Raw genomic sequence first — 24,095 nt, forward strand, 5'->3', positions numbered from 1 at the left:
TGGTACCAGCTCCTCTTTGTACCTCTGGTAGAATTCAGCTGTGAATCCATCTGGTCCTGGACTTTTTTTGGTTGGTAGGCTGTTAATTATTGCCTCACTTTCAGAGCCTGTTATTGGTCTATTCAGGGATTCAACATCTTCCTGGTTTTGTCTTGGGAGGGTATATTTGTCCAGGAATTTATCCATTTCTTCTAGATTTTCTAGTTAATTTGCATAGAAGTGTTTATAGTATTCTGTGATGTTAGTTTGTATTTCTGTGGGATCGGTGGTGATACCCCCTTTATCATTTTTTATTGTGTCTATTTGATTCTTCTCTCTTTTCTTCTTTATTAGTCTTGCTATCGGTCTCTCAGTTTTGTTGATCTTTTCAAATAAACAGCTCCTGGATGATTTTTTGAAGGGTTTTTTGTGTCTCTATCTCCTTCAGTTCTGCTCTGATCTTAGTTATTTCTTGCCTTCCGCTAGCTTTTGAATTAGTTTGCTCTTGCCTCTCTAATTCTTTTAATTGTGATGTTAGAGTGTCAGTTTTCGATCTTCTCTGCTTTCTCTTGTGGGCATTTAGTGCTATAAATTTCCCTCTACACATTGCTTTAAATGTGTCCCAGAGATTCTGGTATGTTGTATCTTTGTTCTCATTGGTTTCAAAGAACATCTTTATTTCTGCCTTCATTTTGTTATGTACCCAGTAGTCATTCAGGAGCAGGTTGTTCAGTTTCCATGTAGTTGTGTGGTTTGAGTGAGTTTCTTAATCCTGAGTTTTAATTTAATTGCACTGTGGTCTGAGAGACAGCTCGTTGTGGTTTCTGTTCTTTTACATTTGCTGAGGAGTGCTTTACTTCCAACTATGTGGTCAATTTTGGAATAAATGTGATGTGGTGCTGAGAGGAATGTATATTCTGTTGATTTGGGGTGGCGAGTTGTGTAGATGTCTATTAGGTCTGCTTGGTGTGGAGCTGAGTTCAAGTCCTGGATATCCGTATTAACTTTCTGTCTCGTTGATCTGTCTAATGTTGACAGTGGGATGTTGAAGTCTCCCATTATTATTGTTTGGGAGTCTAAGGCTCCTTGTGGGTCTCTAAGGAGTTGCTTTATGAATCTGGGTGCTCCTGTATTGGGTGCATATATATTTAGGTTAGCTCTTCTTGTTGAATTGATCCCTTTACCATTATGTAATGGCCTTGTCTCTTTTGCTCTTTGTTGGTTTAAAGTCTATTTTATTAGAGACTAGGATTGCATCCCTTGCTTTTTTTTGCTTTCCATTTGCTTGGTAGATCTTCCTCCATCCCTTTATTTTGAGCCTTTGTGTGTTCTACACGTGAGATGGGTCTCTGAATACAGCACATCTTGACTCATTATCCAATTTGCCAGTCTGTGTCTTTTAATTGGGGCATTTAGCCCATTTACATTTAAGGTTAATATGGTTATGTGTGAATTTGATCCTGTCATTATGAAGTTAGCTGGTTATTTTGCCTGTTAGTTGATGCAGTTTCTTCCTAGCATCAGTGGTCTTTACAATTTGACATGTTTTTGCAGTGGTTGGTACTGGTTGTTCCTTTCCATGTTTAGTGCTTCCTTCAGGCCTGGTGGTGACAAAATCTCTCAGCATTTGCTTGTCTGTAAAGGATTTTATTTCTCCTTCACTTACGAAGCTTAGTTTGGCTGGATATGAAATTCTGGGTTGAAAATTCTTTTCTTTGAGAATGTTGAATATTGACCCCCACTCTCTTCTGGCTTGTAGCGTTTCTGCTGAGAGATCCACTGTTAGTCTGATGGGCTTCTCTTTGTGGGTAACGAGACCTTTCTCTCCGGCTGCACTTAACATTTTTTCCTTCATTTCAACCTTGGTGAAACTGACAATTATGTGTCTTGGGGTTGCTCTTCTTGAGGAGATCTTTGTGGTGTTCTCTGTATTTTCTGAATTTGAATGTTGGCCTGCCTTGCTAGGTTGGGGAAGTTCTCCTGGATAATATCCTGAAGAGTGTTTTCCAGCCTGGTTCCATTCTCCCCGTCAGTTTCAGGTACACCAATCAAACGTACATTTGGTCTTTTCACATAGTCCCATATTTCTTGGAGGTTCTGTTCATTTCTTTTTACTTTTTTCTCTAAACTTCTCTTCTCGCTTCATTTCATTAATTTTATCTTCAATCACTGATACTCTTTTTTCCAGTTGATCAAATCAGCTACTGAAGCTTGTGCATGCATCACGTAGTTCTTGTGCCATGGTTTTCAGCTCCATCAGGTCATTTAAGATCTTCTCTACACTGTTTATTCTAGTTAGCCATTCATCTTTTTTCAAAGTTTTTGGCTTCCTTGCGATGGATTCAAACATCCTCCTTTAACTTGGAGAAGTTTGTTATTACCTACCTTCTGAAGTCTACTTCTGTCAACTCGTCAAAGTTATTCTCCGTCCAGCTTTGTTCCATTGCTGGCGAGGAGCTGCAATCCTTCGGAGGAGAAGAGGTGCTCTGGTTTTTAGAATTTTCAGCTTTTTTGCTCTGTTTCTCCCCATCTTTGTGGTTTTATCTACCTTTGGTCTTTGATGATGGTGACCTACAGATGGGGTTTTTGTGTGAACGTCCTTCTTGTTGATTTTGATGCTATTCCTTTCTGTTTGTTAGTTTTCCTTCCAACAGTCAGGTCCCTCAGCTGCAGGTCTGTTGGAGTTTGCTGGAGGTCCACTTCAGACCCTGTTTGCCTGGGTATCACAACAGCAAATATTGTAGAACAGCAAATATTGCTATCTGATCCTTCCTCTGGAAGCTTCGTCTCAGAGGGGCACCCAGCTGTATGAGGCGTCAGTTGGCCCCTACTGGGAGGTGTCTCCCAGTTAGGCTGCACGGGGGTCAGGGACCCACTTGAGGAGGCATTCTGTCCATTCGCAGAGCTCAAACACTGTACTGCGAGAACCACTGCTCTCTTCAGAGCTGTCAGATAGGGACATTTAAGTCTGCAGAAGTTTCTGCTGGCTTTTGTTCAGCTATGCCCTGCCCCCAGAGGTGGAGTATATAGAGGCAAGGAGGCCTTGTTGAGCTGCGGAGGGCTTCACCCAGTTCGAGCTTCCTGGCCACTTTGTTTACCTAGTCAAGCCTCAGCAATAGCAGGTGCCCCTCCACCTTCTGGCTGCCACCTCGCAGTTCGATCTTGGACTGCTGCGCTAGCTAGCGTGAGTAAGGTTGCATGGGCATGGAAGCCGCTGAGCCAGGTGTGGGATATAATCTCTTGGTATGCTGTTTGCTAAGATTGTTGGAAAAGTGCAGTATTTGGGCAGAAATGTCCCGTTTTTCTGGTACCGTCTGTCACAGCTTCCCTTGGCTAGGAAAGGGAAATCCCCCAACCCCTTGTGCTTCCTGAGTGAGGCGATACCCCACCCTGCTTCAGCTCACCCTCTGTGGGCTGCACCACCCACTGTCCAACCAGTCCCAATGAGATGAACCAGGTACCTCGATTGGAAATGCAGAAATCACCCATCTTCTGCATTGATCATGCTGGGAGCTGCAGAGCGGAGCTGTTCCTATTCAGCCATCTTGGAAGGGTAATCTCAGTAATAGATTTTTTTAAAGGTGCTAAGGCAATTCAGTGGAGAAAGGATAGTCTTTTCAACAGATGGTGCTAGACCAACTGAATGTCCTCATCCAAAAAGGAATTTCCTTCTATGAAAAATTAACTTAGAATTTATCATGCACCTATATGTAAGATAAAACTAGAAAACTCTTAGAAGCAAACATAGGAGAAACTTTATGACCTGGGGTTTCACAGAGAGTTCTTAGAGTATCAAAAGCACTATCCATGAAAGGAAATCATGTATAAATTGGTCTTCATCAAATTAAAAACTTTTATTCTGTGAAAGATACTGATAGAATGTAAAGAAGATATAGGGATAGCAGATAAACGCATGTGGAAGGTGCTCAGCATCATTAGTCAGTATATATATTTTAGAATGCCTAAATTAAAATACTGATAATACAAGGTGTTCATGAGGATATGGAACAACCAGAAGTTTCATACATTGCTGGTGGATTACAACATGATACAGCCACTCTAGAAAACAGTTTACAGTTTCTTTAAAAGTTAGATATATACCTACCATATACCTGGTATTTGTTCTAGACAAAGTTCACAAACACTTGTGCACAAATGTTTGTAGCAGTATTGTGCATAATCACCAAAATCTGGAAAGAACTTGAATGTCCTTGAATAGAAGAATGGATAAACTAATTGTATATCTACTCAATGGGACATACTATTCCGCAGTGGATACAGGAACATATCTTTTTATATATACAAAAATGGATGAATGAATCTCAAATACAATATGCTAAGTGAAAAAAAAGCCATTCTTATAATTACATGTTGTATGATTTTGTACAAATGACAATCATAGAAGGTCAACAGTTGCCAGGGGTTGTGGGAAAGGGGAGAGTCTGACTTAAAAAGGGTGTTGGAATTGTTCCGTACCTGGTTTGTGGAGCGGGTAGCAAAATGCTATGCACATGTTAAAACTCAAAAGTTAAGCCTAAAAAAGTGAATTCTGCTGTATCTAAATTTTAAGAAATAATAAAAATACATATTACCTTGTATTCTTTTGTTAAAGTTTGTTCATACACTTAACATTTGTGCATTTCACTATGTCAAAATTTTGTCTCACCTAAAAATAAAGAATTGTAAATAAACAAAAAAGTAACTGGAGGATGGGAAACACTTAGGTGTTCTCATTTTGCCCTAAAGCATGATGTATATAATTTTATTTATTATGGCAAGGGCCCATTTATTTTCCTTTTTAGGAGATTAGCATGTTGTCTGTTTTCTTGACAATTTATTGTTGATTCACTGAATGTTACTTCTTAATAATGATGGATAGTTTCTGGCCACAAGCTAGATAGCTCTTTTATAATCTGTTTTTCTACTGCATCAATTCAGATTCATCCTCTCTCTCGTCTTTTCGTTTTGCACACAATTTTTTCTTTCATCTGTTGACAAGGGAAAAAAATCAACTTGGAAAAATGTGTTTTGAGTGTTTTCAATGAATTTGTCACATTTAAGATTTAATCATAAATTATTTCTTGACTAGCAGAAGCAGTTCACACTGTATTAGTTTTGATAATCTTTGGACCTCATAAAACAAACTAGCAGAGGCTTTATCTTAACATTATAGACCATTTGCAATGCTATGGATTGAATGGATATATTTTAGCACTTGCTGTGGGTGACAGTAGATGATGTCAGATTAAATTTAAATTGATCTCCTCTCAATGTTTATCTCTGGTACATGTGCAATTACTTCAGCACCAGAGAACCTTTCAGAGGCATTCTGTCAATATAGCTACCTGACAGTCATTTGTATTTGTAAACTGTGCATTTGGCACCTGCTGGTCTCTGTTGCATTGGAGCTAGTGGGGAGCCAAAATGGGTATACAATGAAGTTATTGGTTGGTACAGCTCAGTGGGAGTTATTGAAGGGAAGAAACAGCACTTCCAGGACCTCAGGAGAGGATAAAAAGAAAAAGAAACTGGTAATATTAACTACAAGCCAGCTATTGTTTGCTACCAAAAAAATAATGATTTTAAAAGTCAATCAGTTCTACCCAAGGAATTAAAGTGTATGTGGACCTGCATTTTAATTCTTGTAACAGAATGAAAAAGTGTTTCTATTTAAAATATATAATTAATTTTTTAAAGCACCAAGATCTCAGTTAGAAGGCAGACAATTCATATGAGCAGAAATGTAAATTCAGAGAAGCAATGAAAAAATGCTTAATTTGTGAAGAAATGTAAATTAAAATGCAGGTATCTTTTACTTATCAAATTAGCAAAACCAATTTTAATTTTAAAAAGACAGACATGCTGGCAACACTTTAAAGAACAAACAGTAAAAACCAACTGATGTTTTATAGGTATAATTTGCTCACACTTGGTCAAAAGCTCTTATTTGTTAACCCAGTAATCCTACTTTATTGTATATAACTCAAGGAAATATTACAAAGAAGAAAGCTTGATATATAAATTTGCTTAGCTCAATATGGTGTTATCTGCTACAGTGCATTGTTTCTGTGCTGCAGATTTGCTCATACATGATTGGTAATTAAGAGAATAATGTCCATAGAAAATGAAGTTGTGTCGGTTCATATATCATTATTCTCAGAATGTCCTGAAGCCATCAGAATAAGATTTTTCTTTTTCTTTTTTTTGGTGGGGGGGCGGACAGAGTCTCGTTCTGTCGCCCAGGCTGGAGTGCAGTGGCCCGATCTTGGCTCACTGCAAGCTCCACCTGCCGGGTTCCCATCATTCTTCTGCCTCAGCCTCCCGAGTAGCTGGGACTACAGGCGCCCGCCACCACACCAGGCTAATTTTTTTGTATTTTTAGTAGAGACGGGGTTTCACTGTGTTAGCCAGGATGGTCTCGATCTCCTGACCTCGTGATCCGCCCGCCTTGGCCTCCCAAAGTGCTGGGATTACAGGCGTGAGCCAGAGAATAAGCTTTTTCATAAAGAGAATGCCATAGGGGTATATGAAGACCTCCAAAACAAAACAGCTGAAAATCCTGAGGAAGTGCCTTTCTTAGTGTAAATAAAAGCTAGTTTAATGATCTTGAGAAGTGCTTTGCTTTTCATAATGTTAAGTTATCCAATGAAGTTGCATGTATGGTTTAAAGAAGTTATGAAGACATTTCCCCCTATGTGTAGGGAAAAAAAAAACATGAAAATACTATGCCCTGGTTCAGGTTAATTTGATGAAATTGGTTTTTACTATCTAGTGAATACCCTCAAGGACCTGGACCTCAAAAGTGGGCTCACAACCTTTATGTTAAGGCTGCAGAGGATCACCTGGTTGACACTAGTTTTAAATGGTGGTGGACATTGGATGGTGCTAATATTTTTATTACAGCTTGATAATAGTGCTTTGGTTACAAAGCTGTATAGTTTTAAGTGGTTAGCCCCTCTTTTTCCTTTGAGCCCTGTTATTTTTAGTGTGATGTTGCAGAACAAAGGTTTTTTTAGTTACATATATGTAATTTAGGAAAATATATAAAGTGCCCATTAATTTAAAATGGTTAAGAATTTGCGGTACAGCGTCTTGGTAGATTATAATGTGCCTTAATGATAAGCATGGAAAATTTTCTATGAAACAAGTACAGGAATTAGAATACAAAACTGAGTATCTGGATACTATGCTTACAATTGTGTAAAAATGTTTGACACATACCTGGCCTGCAATAGTTGTGGTAGGAGGGTGGGATTGTAGGTTAGCAAAATTTTTTTAATACTGTGAAGTTGGTAAAATAGAGGTAAGTCCATTTTAACAGTTTAAATTTTATTTGACTATGGTTTTAGAATTCCTGGAAAACTCAAGCAATTTGTATTTGACTTACATTCTGGAAAACTGCACAGAGAATTCCATCATGGACCTGACCCAACCGATATAGCCCCAGGAGAGGTAGGACTCCTGTTTATTTTTCAATGGGAACTCTTTTTTTTTGTTTTTCAGTTAGCCTCAAAGAGAGTCTGAAGTTCTTGCATCGGCTTGAGCTTCAGCTTCTGAATATTTGTGTAGAGAAATTCTGAGTAGAAATTATCCTTTTAAATTAATTTTTAGTTTTAGGTCTTCAGAAAAGTTGAAAGGATATTATAACGTAGTTTCTTGATTGTATAAAAGTGTTCTGAATGTGACCTCTGTGGAATATGGCTATAACAGATTTAAATACAGTTGGCTTCAAATGGAAATAGGAAATAGGAATCTAAAACAGATAAATCAGTGAAGAAATCAGTGGATTCCAATAATTCCAAGCCTTCCTCTGTGGCTGGAAGATTGACCACACTATAAAGAAAGTAATGATTGGTTATTCTGCTAAATCATTCTAAGAGCCTTCACAAATACACTATTCATAATGCTCAAAACTTTACAGTTTAATGCAGCTTTCCCATTTGTGATTTAGAATACTTGACAACTGTTTTATCAAAATTTTATGTTCTCTTATTTTTTTTTCTACCTGAGAATTTTACTGTTTCCACCTTGTAACTTCTGTTACAAGTAATTTCTATGTTCCTATTGTACTAAACAGCCCTAAATTTGCATTTTGATAGATAATGATTTCTATCATGCCTAGTACCATGATCCCGAGAGGGAAGATGATATGTACCAAAATCCTCTATTTCATATGCTCAGAACTTAAATCCATTATTTTGCCTATAAAACCTCTATTTATAAAAGGAAAATAAAAACTGAGTTTTTCTTTATTTAAGAGTCAGATTAGGTTCAGAGGCAAGAGTTCCCTATAGGAATCCAAAAACATGCTTTTTCCTTTAAAAATGAGGTCAGATTTTTGATAATTAAGCAACTATAGGAGGCAAACTTGTCGGCTATAACCCAAAGGTGATTATTTTCCTCAGAAAAGAAGGCCTGCATAGTATTTTATCAGATTAGGAAAAGATGTCATTTACCATTATTGTATTATCCTGACTTGTTTCAATTTCCTCATTAGACAGTGAACTTATATTTGTTCATCTTTGTGTACTAACAGAGGGCACCAAATAAATGTTTGTTTTATAGTAATATAATTTCAGCTTAATCCGAACATATATCTCACTGAAACAATTTAAAATGTATTGGGAAAGAGGCACATGATAAAGTCAAATGATAAGTTTATAGACACATTGCTTCCTGTTAGAGTCAATGTGCCATTACATATAGTATGTAATATATGCACTGTGTGCCTATGTCAACTACAGGGGTATTAAAATGAGAACAATCAGGCCTGCTCTTGAGCTCACAATTTGGAAATAGAGGATGGACTGCACTGTCTTTTCTTTAAAATTCTTGGAAGTAGCTCTTGTTTCACTGTGTATTTTTGTCTACTCTTGGTACACAAGTAAACTACAGAAATTAATTTCTTTCAGTATTGAAATGTTTGCTTTCCTCTTTATTTCAACTAAGTTGTAATAATTTCTGGTATCCTGGTAATTGATAACTAAGATAATATCTACATAGTGGATGCTGTTAATTCTCTTAGCGGTCATGCACAAAGGAAGGGTTTGAGCCAACCTAGGGTTGCGTTGCCTCTGTAGACTAGTCTAGGAAAGCACCCAGGTGTCAGGTATTTTGGTCCCTTCCACCACACCTCAGCAAATGTAAAACAAGCCCACAGTTAATGGCCCTGTGGCAACCTTGCCCTGGAGAATCTGAGTAAGAGCATTTGAAATGAGGAAAGCAAGATTTCACATTTAAATCTCTTGCTTTGGCACACAGTTGCTTTTATTGATTAATAAGCAAATAATTATAGGGGAACTACCATTCATCAAATACTCTTATTAAAATATTATGGCACTATAAACTATATTGGTATAAAAATGTTTTATTCTTTCTTTTGTAGCAAGCCCAAGATGTAGCAAGCAGTCCACCTGAGAGCTCCTTCCAGAAACTAGCACCCAGTGAATATAGGTATACTCTATTGAGGGATCGAGATGAGCTTTAAAAACTTGAAAAACAGTTTGTAAGCCTTTCAACAGCAGCATCAACCTACGTGGTGGAAATAGTAAACCTATATTTTCATAATTCTATGTGTATTTTTATTTTGAATAAACTGAAAGAAGTTTTGGGTTTTTAATTTTTTTCTCCCCGACTCAAAATGCATTGTCATTTAATATAGCCTCAAAAAAAAAAAAAAAAAAAAAAACCTGCTAGGATTTAAAAATAAAAATCAGAGGCCTATCTCCACTTTAAATCTGTCATGTAAAGAAAGGTGACATTGCCAGAAACTTACCATTAACTTGCACTACTACGGTAGGGAGGACTTAGGGATGTTTCCTGTGTCGTATGTGCTTTTCTTTCTTTCATATGATCAATTCTGTTGGTATTTTCAGTATCTCATTTCTCAAAGCTAAAGAGATATACATTCTGGATACTTGGGAGGGGAATAAATTAAAATTTTCACACTGTGTACTGTGTTTTACTGATTGGTTGGATATTGCTTATGAAAATTCCATAGTGGTATTTTTTGGGATTCTTAATGTGTAACTTAAACATACTTTGAAGCGGAGGAGAGTCATAAGACAGAACATTTGGCAGGAATTGTCCTTATGAACCAAGAAAAAGAAAATGAAAAGTATTATTAAGCTTCTGTGTTTGTCTAAAAATGTGGCATATGGATGGCATTTAAAACTTTGAATGAATTATACCTAAATCTGGGAAAGGGAAGTGAAGTGGAACAGGTTACCAGTCAGAACTAGATGAGTTTTAACGCTACTCCTATTATGAGACTTCAATTTCCAAAGAGAAGAACCAGCAGAGAAATTGTATTTCGGTAATTTTAACCTCCTTCTGTCTTGTAGAGTCTTGTTATAGTTGTGTAAATTAAAAACACAGAATAAGGAACATATTTAACTTTTCTTTCCATTGTAAAATGGTTAGAGGACCTTACCCCCTCTAGATTCCCTGATTTCCCAGGCCTGCAGCATACAGTAAGATGGGTCCCTGTGCCAGGCCTCAATACTGCCAGGGAATAAAACCAGAGGGAGAGGACCCTCAGTGTCATATCAGGAAGCCCAATGCCAGAGGACAGACAGGCTCAAAATTGGCTTTTCCTCTGGGCCCGGGTTGGTGCTATAGGCCAAGGGTCATTTTATACTTGGGTATAAATCAATCCCAGTTTGGGAAAAGATTATTTTTAAGCTTAAAAGGCTGACATGTGCCATTATATGTAGTATGTAATATATGTAACATCTTCCAATTGTTTTAAAATAAAATATTTATAATGGATATTTAATGATTATTTTTAAAAACCAGCTTATAATTCCTAGTGATGCATGATTTATCCATAGTTTTATTGAAAATAACAAATGTTAATAAGGTGATAAGGGGTATATTTTAGTGTATTGTACCAGATTGGGAATAAGAAAGTAGGATGGACCTTTCTAGAGATTGGGCCTTAGTTCTGTTATCCTCATTGCTTTTAGCCAGTAAGTTGAATCAAGTTAGAGTTATGGTCTTCAGGTTAGATGATGGACCAGATCTGTGAAGGTCAGCATTCACAAACATTCAACAAGATAGCACACAGGACCAAAAGCAGCACATGCAATCAACTGGAATAATATGGTAATCCTGTAACTGGGTTTGAAAAAATAATCAACAAAAGATAGAATTCAGGGGTGAGGTTGCAGAGAGCTGACTTAAGAGTAGTTATTATGAAAAAGGCCTCAAGGAGTACGTGTTCACTATTCTGTAAGATGATAAAGTGGCTGTTAAAAAAAGGAGTTGATTTGAGGAAGTATTATTTAGCATTCATGCATACTGGGCTTAGGCTCTAGCCCTGCCACTATCATTGTCTTCTCTGGACTGTGAAGCCATTGAGGACAAGGAAACTAAATTTAATGTCTGTATCACTAGTGCCTAGAATTTCTGGACACTTAGTAGTCACCATCAGGCATTTAGTTAATGAATGAGAAGCGAAGTGACCTTGGTTACTTTTTTACCGAGGGGCTCAGCACTCATTAGGACGTGGTGCCTACCTAATTTTATAAAAAGTCACTAAGCTCAAGTGCACTCCATGAAAGGACAGCTTGGATAAAAAGGTTTTTAAAATATGGATGTTAAGGCTGTTCTGTTTGGAGAAGACTTGGGACTGGACAGTCTTTAGATATTTGAAGGGCTGGCATTGTCTATCTGAATCCCAGGGCTTGAACTAGGATTTGAGGAAGTCACAGGGAAGCAGATTTCAGTCTGACATTTATTCAGTGCAAGTTTTTTGGTGCTAGAGTACCTGACAAAGCTGAATAAAGCATTATTTCTGCCCTAGAGGTGTTTACAGTCTAGTCAGCAGATGGATATGTAAACAATGACTGTAACGTGTTATAGATGTAAAGACAGAAGAAAATAAAGATTAATGAGGGCATAAAGGAGCACTCAATTGCAGAGATTTGAAGACATTATTTTTATTTTGAGCTTTTAAAAGATGAACAGGTGTTCTCAGGAGGTAGAGATCTGGCTGAGAGGGAATAATCTGAGCAAAGGTGTGAAACAGCCTAATGCATTAGAGAAAAAAGTTCTTTTAGTAAGGCATTTGGGGTTGGAGAAGCTAGAAAAAGAAATGGGAGCTGGTCACACAGGGCCTTGTGTACCAGACTAAGGGGTTTGTAGTATATATTGTAGACAGCAGAGATCCATCAACAGATTGCAAGCAGGGAAATATGTTCACTTTCAACTTTGAGAAAGAATATTGTGGAAGCAAGTCTCAAATTTAGACTTGTTCCCCTCTGAACCGTGAATCAGACCATTTCAGGTAGACGTCTTCCCCAGTTTATTTAATCTACTCAGGGCCTCAGGCTTCTCAGTTGGGAAGAGAGGATGCAAGGCCAGACTGAAGATCACAGTTGACTCCCAAAACCAAAAGGAGGCCTTTCTGCTTCTTAGCCAGCTACCTTTTCCAGTTCTTCACGTTGTGAAAACTTTTAGATGACATTCTACAAATTATTATTATTATTTTTTAAGTTAAAAGAACCTAGCCAATAAGATAGAGAATGGGCATCTAAAGCATCTCAGAGCTCTCTGATGAAGCCAGGTTGTCAAAGATCATTTGCAAAAGAACGGAAAACTGGCATGATAAAAGTTAGAGGAGAGTGAAATATAAAAATGTTTGAAATGTTCAAGCTCACAATAAGCTTAAATTTATAGAAAATGCTAAGGTTGTCCAGAAGGCTTTTTTTTTTTCTTTTTTAAACCTGAGAGCAAAAAGAATGGATAAAGTAGTGTAATGAATTGACAATCAGGAAGAACAGAATAACTCATTTTTTTTTTCTCCTACAAGGAGATATGGCTGGACCAAAATAAAATGACATGAAATTGCAAAAATGAAAAATAAAAAAAAATTATTGCCCCCTTAAATGATTTCAAGATTGTTAGATCCGCACTTCTGTATCCTAGAGAGCTACTGGAGGTTGCAAATGCTTTCTGTTAACAACTATTGGGAATTTTTGAGAAACTATGGAGAATGTAAGGTGACAGAAGACTGGAAATGGGGAAACATATTGCAGTTTTCAAATAATTAGCTAATAGCTTTAGCTATTTTTCTAAAATAAAACCTCATGAACCAAACAAATGTTAGTACTCTGTATTTGGGGGAAAGATTTAAATAGGTGTAAAGAACAAAACAGTCACCTCTTTTTAAACCCATTATTTAAAGACCCTGAAGACAATAAGTTGTTTCAGGACTCAAGTTTTATGCTGATAACTTTATGTTCATTAAACCAGGTTGGATAGGAACTCTGCTTAGCAACTGTTTTTTAGCTGTGTTTGAATTTTTGTATATATTTCCAAGTAATAAAATTATATTTATAAAATATTTCTATATTTGAGACTTTTTACTAATTCACTTTGTTATAAATAACATCATATTGTAAACACTTTACTCAGAATCTAGATGACCACAGTTGCTAGCTTTCTCAGATTTAAAGTTATTTCCCAGGTAATTGTACCAAATCAGAATGGGAAGCTATATGAATCCATGTGATCACTCAAACCCAGCCTTTCGTTGCAGCAAGCATCCAGCTTCCCTCTTGAAGAACACATTGGGGAAAGGCTGGCCTGCCCTTAAACAATAGGTTTTAGAGTCACCAGAAGAGGAACAGTGCAGCTTACAAATTGCTTCTCTAAAATGCTCCCTTCCCCCAACCCTGCTTAGTAAATTCCTCCCATTCATGCCTAATAACACTTGTCAATCCCTGTGGTCCCACAGTCCTTTATGGATTTTAGAGTACTCAGTCTAATTCAGAGTTAGAAGTACATGTATCTCTCTTATTACTGTGTGAATGCCCTGAAAGCACGAACTCCTCTATCTTTGTAATCCCAGCACTTGCGACACTGAAGGTACTCAGGAAATCTCTGATGGAAAAAAAAAACAAAAAGCCAAATTAAATAATAAGTATGTGAGCAAATGAATAAAGAACAAGAAAGCATCACCACAAATGGAATGAGCTCTACTGGTTAATCTGCAAATCTCAATTATCTGATGATTCTGTCCATCATAAATACGTGTTTAGGTGAATCTAGTCACCTTTAATCCTGTATCCGAATCCGGCTTTGGGGTCCTAAGAGTTTTTGTCTAGAATAGATTAAAATCTTACAGTGCACACCAAGCCAGAGATACATAACTATCAGAATGACACTTGAATACCCTCTTGGGTAATGCAGAGTCCTGCAGAGGTGCCAGAAAATTTCTGAACTCCACATTTGCTGTGAGGTAAACCTGACCCTATCTTGGCCTCATGGAGCAAAAGACCTGACAAAATAGCCCTGTTGTGGTTTTCAAAACACGATCTGCCATTCGGCAAGCATTATCTACTGTTTCCAGGCTAGAGATCTAACAGTAAGGAGACTGTACCTACCATCAAGGAGCTGAAAGTTGAGTGAAGGAGCCAAATAGATGTGTAAATAATGGAATGTTGTAGGTGCTAGGATGTGAGTTAGTCGCAGAGAACATGGAGGTGTGTACAGCCTTGGGAATTGGGAGCCTTCCTAGAAGTGCTTTCTTGCTCAGAAAGAGCTGTACTTTCCTAAGCACATCAGGCCCTTCTCCAGGAGAATTGTTATTAATAAAGACTGTCATTATTGTATTATCTTACTGTAATAAAAAGTATTATTAGGTATTGCTGACCTGTTTTTTCCTCACAGCTCTAGTCTTCTCAGGTAATAACAACATGTCCCATGTGTTTTACTTATTGCCACGGCTACCAGGGAGGAATCCACATGCCTACTGTCTTGGTGCCCTGTATAAACTTGCCTACATAGGATTATATCAATCTTAGAATTCTGACGCCTTGTTTTCCTGCCCCGACTACTGCCCAGGAAGCGGAATCGAACATGGCATTCCTGGCTATGCACACAGCAAGGAAAATAGAACAGGTCATCAATTCTGAGTGATCAATTCTGACTTCAAAATGAGCATGGCTTTCTGATTTAAAACACAAGTGTCCATTCAGAAATTTTCCAGGATTCAAAGGTAAATTTCCTGGTGTGTGGCTTCTGGAATTCAGCTTTTACCCCTTAAATTTAGCCTTTTGCCCAAGCTCAGTGTTCTGGAACATTTTCTATTTTCTTGTTTTTCACAATTACGGGTAGTAATTTAACCTGCATGTATACGTTCCCACTAACGTTGGGATTTTGTTTTTTATCTGAGCCTAGAAATGATCAATTCTTTTTAAATATAGATGCTCTTTGTTTTTTGATAACACACTTATTTTCATCGCCCTTACTACTAAGGTGACCATGTAATTTTTTTCATCCAAACCAGGACATTGAGATGAAAAGGGAGCATCAGTAATAATTTCACCAGGACAACAGATGTAAATCAGGACTGTCCCAGACAAACTGGGATGTATGATCACCCTGCTCCTAACCGTATCTTACATATTTTCATGTTTGGATATCATTCTTAATAAAGATGAGAAAGATGCACTTTCTACCAGGCATCTGTCATCTTTGAACAGTCTTCTTAATAAAGCCTTTAAAAAAACCATTTTAAGGATTCTTAGTATATTTCTCAAGTCTCCACTCATTTTAGGTGTCTCCCTAACACTTCTTGTAGGTACACGATACCTTTTTAAAATTAATGTGCATTTCCTTTAAACTTTGGGGAAAAAATGGTAACAATTAGTAACAGCAACTAACATTTGCACAGTTACTAGGAGCCAGGCACTATTATAGGCACTGAACATGCATTTAGTCTTTTAATCCTCATAACCACCCTGTGAGATAGCAAGGTGTCAAGGTAGGAAGGAGGAAGACTTAAGGACATCCTGAATTGTTGACCCCCAGTGTACCCTGATAAGTGGCAGCAACCTGTTATGAACAGTAAAACCTATAGATGAAAGAAAGGGAACTATGGAGAACTAGTAAATGCCGCTGGATTTCTTTTCATTCCTATCAGCTAATTGAGCAGCTGTTTGTTGGAATAAGTACATGAACCTTAGCATTCGAGACCCAGGTTCAAATCCTGTCAAATGCTTACCTCTTCAGCCCCACCCTTGCCCAATGCCAATACCTGCTTGCTTGACACAGCCATTACATTCCTGCTGCTGCACCCTGTTTCAATACTACTCTGTCAGACTATCAATACTTCTTGGATTCCTGCTATTCTGACCTAGCAATCCTAAGGTAGGATGGAAGATAAGTCAGTGCAAATTTTCTCACAGTATTTCTTCAGTGATTCAGGTCCTATATCTTCTCTCTTCCAAGTCATGACTTTTAATTGGAAAAAGAGATAGAAATATCTTTACCTACAAATTCTGAAAATTTAAATTCATGATTTCCAAGTCCTGGAGTTGTTGTCTGGATTTCTTCTGTTGCTTCATTCATTCCTGTTAATATACAAAAGTGGGTACTAAGCAAGGATTTGATATGTCTTAGAAAGCTATTTCATATTTCAATACACGTCCCCAAAAGAGAGCAGAACTCACATGCTATTACCTCATCACTCATCATCTAACAATCACTAACAGGAATGTAGTTTCTTTTTTCCTTCTCATCACTCTATTTCATGGCAAGAAGTACTCAAAGAAGATGATATGATCCCTGCCCTGAAAGCAGATTAGTCTAGTTGGGGAGATCACACCACCACCAGTGAAAGAATTTTACCCCTCTGAAGTTCGAGAACATTGCAGAATTAACCATAAGTGAAAACTGGAGCCATTGAATTACAGTGGTCAAGAAATATTCATGTAGAGATGGAAAACGATTGTGAAGGACTTGGACACTAAGAAGTAAGTTTCATGACTGTTTTCTCAGTGGGTTTTCAGTAAATATGGAATGACTATTACGAACAAAGAGGGCATTCAGTGTTAAGCAGATGATCTCTTAAGCAGAGAGGGAAGAAAGCACAACCTGTGGGAAAGGCAAATATGCCAAATATACCAAAAACTCCACCAAATGTGAAGTTTAATACTAACTTCCCTGGCAAGAAGGCAAAATGAGGAACTCAGAGGAGTAATAGTCTTATCTGACACAAAGCAATATATCAATTCCTATGAAGAAGTATTACATTTTAAATAGATAACATCTTAGTCTATTTCCATCCAACCAGCTTCATCACTCAGGTGTGTTTAATTTCTTAGTTTTCTGTGAGCCCACCATGTTATGTTTTGAGCCCTTCGTCCATAACTCCGTCTTCAATCAGGCATATTCTTCTTTAGGTACTCTCGAATACCACATGTTCCACAAAGCCTGCCCCTTCTTTTCCAAACAGAGTTTGGTCCCTCCACTCTGTGTGCCCTCGTATTACTTTGCTCATTCCTCTCTTAGGGCACTTACCATGTTTTACTGGGATTTACTTGCTTTAGGTATCTGAATTCATTAGCCTGAATGGTTTACAAGGGTAGAGTCTATAGGTCTAGTATTTTTCTATGTATGGCCCCAGCACTCAACACACAACAGGCCTTCAGTTAAATGTTGGTTAAGTAAGTAAATTTATTGCATGTTTCCTTATTCGAGCACCACTCAGCAACATTATAAATGACAAATGAATTCAGTAAGCTTTACAGAATTTGCAGAACAACTTGCCATTGGGCCTTTTCTTGTGCTGACCCTTGCTAACACCAAGTGTTTAACAATAAAATGGAAAACATCTTTAGGGGGTTTAGATAATGAAACCCAAGTAAACATCTTTTTAGTGATTAACCTTAATACAAGAAAATCTCAACTACTTGTGAAGTGTATAGAAAACACATACCGTTGAATGTCTTTCTCAAATATTAAGTTTTTCACAGGAGCTGGACAATGGCTGGAGTATTCATTCAAGGCTGGAGTATTTATGCTCCTGAAGAATACTTGTGCTTTAGCTATCAAATGCACAGGTGACAACAGTGACATTGTTTTGAAGGTTAAGAAATTGAATGCAATTTCTTTGGGTGGAAAAAAATATTTTCTTCAAGATACAAGTTTTAGGCTTGTCCAAGAGCTTAAACAAACCTCAGCTGACTATTATAAAGTAATATAGAAATTATTTTAGACCAGAAAAATGTAAACATGGTTTATTACCAGTTTGAACCTTCACCATAGAAAAACCTTGAAATCACTCTTGTGGATATTTAGTGGCATTGTCAGATGGTGAGTAATGAGTTTCAAGAGATAAAGCTGGGGCCAGAACATAGAAGGCTGTGAATGCCAATCTAAGGGATTCAAACTTTATTTGGTATTCAATGGGAGCCACTGAAAATCTTTCAGCAGAAAAATGAAAGATGGGCATGGTTGTTAATTCTTGTGGCAGTGATATGAGGAACGGACCCACTTAAAGTTGGGGGAAGATCAAGTGTAGGGTGTGAGGTAATAGTCTTTTACTAGAGTGATGGCCATGGATATATGTAGAAATAGATGCAACAAACATTTAAGGGAGAATTGACAGGACAAGGCTTGATGTAAGGAATGGAGTCAAGTTGGTGACCACTAAAGTTGGAAGATTCATGGCTGGGATAGGAGAAGACAGCTGCCCCTGATTTTAAAAAATGTTGCTACAAGAGACAAAGCCAAACTAGGACTCTGATCTCAGGATTCCCCATCCAATTATCTTTCCATTGTAGCTACTGCCTGATTTGGAATGTTAAAGCTAGTCTGAAAGACCTCGAGCCTTAGCGGGTAACTTGATATGGCATAACACTCAGTGAAATTACCTTCAGGATTTTTTTTCTTAGACCCTGGTTATAATCCTATCTCTTGTGCCAACTAGTTTTGTGATCTGGAACAAATCATTTGCCTTTGACACCTTTTATGGTTTTTTTTTTCAATTTAATATTGCACAGATATATTTCTTATCTCCCATTTCTATATGAGAGTAGCAATGTGGATACATACCATGTGGATCCTTTACATTGATTGTTTATAATACCTAAGAAGTTTCTTTGTAAAAGGGCATCAAATTAATGAATGTAAATTGTGAGAAGCACCTGTTAAAAACAACAAAGTATTAATTTAAAAACAAAAAATACCCCCAAACTTTTAATATTAATTTAGGCTAGAAGAGAAACTCCCCTACCTTTTATTAGGCCTCTGATTACTTAAGAACATTATCTAACATTCGTTAAGTACTTGTGAACCACAGCCACATTCTACTTTATAACAAGAAAACACCTCATTTCCGAGGAGAACTTTCCCCCCAGGCTTTTCTTCATCTTTCCTTGTAAGATTTCATGTGGCAGCAAGGAAGGCCAAAGGGGACCCTGAGAAACACCTTTCATATTTAAGGTTAACACAAAGCATGGTTTGGTTTCTGCACTTTAATGGAAGAAAAAGGTTCTATATTATATAGTTATATTACAGGTTTCCTCAACTTCTTGTGATTGATGTTACCAGTATTTGATTCTTACTCCTGTACAAAAATCTTAGAGCACTTAAGGGAGGGCAGGAGGCAGGCAGCCCACAAAAGGAGGTTTTTGGACTCATGGAATTCTCCCTGTACAGCACTGAGTTTCAGTATAACCTCAGAATCCTCCAGGAACTCTGGCCAGTTCTACACAGCACCATCATACCCTCCTTTCTGGGATGGTCTGCAAAATGTCTTTGGAGGCAATTCTGAAAGAACAGTTTCAAAATTAGTCTAAGTAATATTAATACTAGCATCACTACAGTAAGTACATGATTTCCCAAGGGTATCATTTTAAAGGATAATCATTTGATCTATGAATTATGATAAATTTGTTTTATAAAGCATTAAAGTTTATTTTTAAATTACATAAAAATCACTGTTTAAACAATGGTTATAACCAGTAAACATTAAGAAAACTTGTAGGCAGGTGGATGGATTGAAATACTCTTGATTTTATAGTTTAAGGGCCAAATTGAACACTGTGTATGTCTGCATCAGCTACCATTAAAAACTTTGAGGCTGCTGGACACTCGGTGAGGAATCAGAAGTTTTTTAAAAAGATGCAAATGAATGGAAAGTGTCATTGCAAAGCCTGTTTGGTAAAGCAGAATGGACGACCCAATTTTTTTTTTTTTTTTTTTTTTTTTTTTTGAGACAGGGTCTTGTTCTGTCACCAAGGCTGCTCCTGAGTTCAAGTGATCCTCCTACTTCAGCTTCCCATGTAGCTGGGACCACAGGTGTGTGCTATGCCACACCCAGCTAATTTTTAATTTTTTTCATGCAGAGTCTCACTATATTGTTCAGGCTGGTCTCAAACTCCTGGGCTCAAGTGATCCTCTGGCCTCTGCCTCCCAAAGTGCTGGGACTGCAGGCATGAGCCCCTGCCCCGACCCCCATCTCAATTTTGTATAGAGGCAGTATAGTATGAGAGACATAAAACAGTTTTTATAGCTCAACAGACCTAGTTAACATTCCTGGCTTCACCCCTTTGTAGTTGAGTAAACCTCTGCAAATTATTTTCTCTGAGGCCCAGTTTCCTTACTTGTAAAATGCCTGGTGAAGTGCCTGGCAAACAGAAGATATTCAAGAAATTCCAGTTCCTCTGTGAGAGTGTTTTTTTCAAGCTAAGGGTTGCAACCCATTGGTAGATATCAATTTAGTGGGTTGCAACTGGCATATTTTAAAAACTGAAAATATAAAAAGCATCAGAATGGTACATAATGTTCATTAGGCATATTCTAACGTTTGATATAAATGCGTTTTTTACTGTGGGCTACAGCCAAAAGGTTTGAAAATCTCTGCTCTACAGAGAAATTCTCAGGTTAAAAAAAAAAAAAAAAGTCCTTAGGATTGCTGCCTTTATCCAAATGAGGGCCCACAAATTTTAAGACCTTAATCAAAGTGTTCCCACTTTCTAACTTGTTGTAGTAAAAATAAGACATGAATTGGAGAAGATATTTAATCTGATACGATAAAACATTAAATTCAATTTTAAGATTGGTTTCTGCGCCATACTATTTTATGCTTATAAACACTATCGTTCATAGTTGATCAAACTCTTCTAGCAATTTCTATGAAAAAGTTGGCTATTAGGTTCCATTATAGGGAAATGAGATACTTTTTAAAAGTACTATAACTTGCCTATATGTGAAGACCGCTAGAGTAATATTCCAATCCTGATGAGCAGTAAAAGTCAAGGGCTTATATGAATACATACAGTGGTGTTCCACACTGGCTCAGTAAAATTGAGAGATACCAACACAAAGTGTAAGCTTCAAATACAGGCTTCCTTTCTCCTTCAGGTCCTTATGTAAACCAGGCTTACCTTATAATGAATCCCTAGTGCTGCCACTAAGTTGGTGGGCTGAAAGGATAGCCCACTTGGTGGGGAAGAGTGGGGTAATATGCAGTGATGAAGAAGGGTAGAATACTGGGAGTTTCAGAATTAAATGACACAGCTGAATCTTGATGTAGCTGTATCTTAGATTTATAATTTCAGCTGACTATGCTGGACTGGTGATGTCAGAATTACCCCTGGAACAGAGGTTTAGGAATCTTGCTTTAGTAAGTGCCTGGGTGAGTTCTGATCCTCATTCAGGTTTGATCACCCTGTGTTAAAGGGACAGAGCAAGGTCCAGAAACTAGAGAAGAGATGTAGTTCAAAAGTAATTATCCCAGCCTCACAGGTGTCCAGTATCAGATACTGGATCAGAATCTGATACTTATTCAAATATTTCCTTCTTGGTATTATTAATATGTTAATGATATAAAGCAGCAGAGAGCAATACTTGCTACTTTCTAGTTATTTAATGATACTAAGAAATGGCACTGTTTCACTGGAATTCATTGATGAGATTCAAGAAGTATGAAAGAGAAAGTCTCTTTAGACAAGGACATGAAAGGTAGCCATCAATAAAAGTTACTAAAAGTAAACTCAGAAAGAAAGCAGTGATAAACCGTCCAATCCCCTGATGAACCTTAACTCCTGGCAGAGACACAGCTCACACCACCTGGAGTGTAGGTGCCCGTTCCTGTGCTCAGAAAAAAGAGTAAGTAAGGCAAAAGGTTATTCCCTCCTACTTTAAATGAATTGGGGAACAGAGGGAAGCTGCCCATAATCTTAAATTCTTTTTTTCCAAATTTAAAGCCTTTCTACAGTTTGAGATAGACACGTGGTTGGGCTGGACCATGCTTGCTGTGAATGTCAGGTGTTGAGATTAGCACCACACCCTTCCCTGGGTCTGAGTCTTGCATGGGTCTTTGTTCATCATTGTCCAGAATGTGAGAAAGGTAAGCACGGGTACACCATTTTGGGGAAGAAACAGCAGCAACAGAAAGCAAAGGGATGCATAGGAGATAAAAAGTCTGGGGAAAAGGACGGTAGGAACAGAAATGAGGTAGCAAGCGAGTTCTCAGCTCCCCCCAGAGATCAGCTGAAAAGAAGACTGGGTCAGATACCCCCTCTCTGGCAGATATATCACCCCTCAAAAGTGGAGCATGCCCCAGGAAATGTTCTTGGTGGTTTTTTCTCCTTGCTCATTTTAGCCCAAACTCTAACAATGTTGAAAATATCTGGAAATTTCTTTTTTTCTTTTCTTTTTACCTAGAGGTTATAGGAAGGGATGAACAGAGATGACAGACAAGACAAAAAAGGTTATGAGAGAATTCCTCATTATACATGGGTAGAATTCACCCCAAAAACCAAAGAACTTTTTCATAATTACAAGGGAGGGGCGGCACAGGGCACAAGATCTTTGAGGTGTTAGGAGACAGGCTGACAGACCAAGCTTGGTGACTGGCTTAATAAGTCTCCTACCATTTGAAATTGTGTTATTTATTTAAAGAGAGGCAGAGGAAGAGTTCAGAAGCCAGAAGATTTTGGGAAGAGAAGTTGAGCCTCTTTCATTTTCTTACATCATTAATTTCCTTCACCAGAAAATATAGTTGGACCAAACTGCAATAGGGTTCGCCAATGGACTCCATTATGCAGTCCACCCGTGCTCCTCACTAGGCCCTGATTTCCCTATCCGGTAACAAAGGCTTCTGAACTCTTATTCTTTTCCTTGCTAACAAACCTCAATAATCTACACTTAGCCTTAAGGTCTCCAATTCAGGGTTATGGAAGAAACTAGTCTTCCATAACCCAACGTTTCTACACATCTCAAGTCCTTATCAGAGTTAGAGGTTCAGTGTTCACATTTCCAGGGAGAAAATCTGCTCCTTGGCAGTCTTCAAACTTAGCTGACATACATTATACACCCTCAGCCCAGGGCCTCAATCTCTAACATCTCCATGAACACCCCAGCAAACAACAAAATATATCCACTTATCACACTTCAATCCCACTTGAACATCAGTAGCCACTATCTTGATATACTTGTGTTCCAAAAGGTGATGGAGGGTCCAACAGCAGCAAAGATCCTCATTAGGATACACATGTTGGCACCAATAATCCTGAAGTTTGGTTTTTAACTGCATTTCTTGTCAGTTTGGCTGGGAAGATCTGGACAGCTGGAAGTGAGCTTCTCCATCATTTTCTGTTTCTTTCTTTGTATCAGTTTTCCACCTGTGAAGCCCAACACCCCACCACCAAGTGCAGCTGCAATTCCTGCCACTTTGAAGCCTGCAAGGAGGCCAATAGGACCCCCTACCATTCCTCCGATCAGTGCACCTGCCACAGGCAGAGCTGCCAGCTTGTATTTTGCAGCCTGTATAAAAAAAAAAAAAAAAAAAAAATTCAATTTAGAAATTGAGTTGAGAATATCTGCCTGTGGTGATGTGCGTTTTCCTATCATTACTCCTGGCAATGCCTCTTTAACTCTTGGTACATAATTAACCTTCGAGACTGTACTTGTAGGGGGGAAAAGAAAGTATTCCACAGGTACAGCAATTGCTCCAGATCTCAGAACTTAGAGAGCTGAGCTACAAAGAGTGGACTGCTACAAATTGATTTTACTTGCAAAACAATCAATTCACTAACTATCTAGCTGGCTTATTTAAACTGTTTCGGCAGCCACAGATTTCCCCCAAAGCTTTTATGTTGCACAGAGATTATTCTGTGCTGTGTGCCTGGGGTTAAAAGCAACATCCTATGGAAAATAGATGGTCCCACTCCACGTGTGCTGTCACATACTTACACTTTCACCCTCTGCAAATATTTCCTGGTAACACCAAATACCTTATAGCAGGGCTACAGTTTATTCTCTCTTTGAAGAAATTCCTCTCCTGATAGAATGAATCTTAGAGTAGAATATTACAA

The 24,095-nt window shown here is 37.9% G+C and overlaps 2 protein-coding genes and 1 long non-coding RNA gene across 5 annotated transcripts in view; 1 reads left to right on the plus strand and 2 right to left on the minus strand.

Moving 5' to 3' along the window:
* ERP44 (endoplasmic reticulum protein 44) overlaps positions 1 to 9,598 on the plus strand; it is a 115,445-nt gene extending 105,847 nt beyond the window's left edge. For both annotated transcript variants that reach the window (XM_045372557.2, XM_005581196.4), the window contains 2 exons: positions 7,329 to 7,431; positions 9,365 to 9,598. In XM_045372557.2, coding sequence (XP_045228492.2) covers positions 7,329 to 7,431; positions 9,365 to 9,466 — 205 coding nt within the window. In that variant the 3' untranslated portion in view covers positions 9,467 to 9,598. The remainder of the gene's footprint in view (positions 1 to 7,328; positions 7,432 to 9,364) is intronic.
* A 3,729-nt stretch (positions 9,599 to 13,327) lies between these two features.
* On the minus strand, positions 13,328 to 16,398 carry LOC141408627 (uncharacterized). Its single transcript, XR_012424507.1, has 2 exons — positions 16,260 to 16,398; positions 13,328 to 13,866 (listed from the first exon to the last, which is right to left on the minus strand). It is a non-coding gene; the product is annotated as an uncharacterized lncRNA (long non-coding RNA).
* Positions 16,399 to 17,427: 1,029 nt separating this feature from the next.
* Positions 17,428 to 24,095, minus strand: part of STX17 (syntaxin 17) — a 71,756-nt gene continuing 65,088 nt past the window's right edge. Inside the window, exon 8 of one of the 2 annotated variants that reach the window (XM_005581198.5) lies at positions 17,428 to 23,544. In XM_005581198.5, the coding sequence (XP_005581255.1) occupies positions 23,305 to 23,544 (240 nt within the window). In that variant the 3' untranslated portion in view covers positions 17,428 to 23,304. The remainder of the gene's footprint in view (positions 23,545 to 24,095) is intronic. The other variant, XM_074016978.1, reaches the window with a different exon arrangement.

Source organism: Macaca fascicularis, chromosome 15 (assembly GCF_037993035.2).
Source record: "Macaca fascicularis isolate 582-1 chromosome 15, T2T-MFA8v1.1".
NCBI lineage: Eukaryota > Metazoa > Chordata > Mammalia > Primates > Cercopithecidae > Macaca > Macaca fascicularis.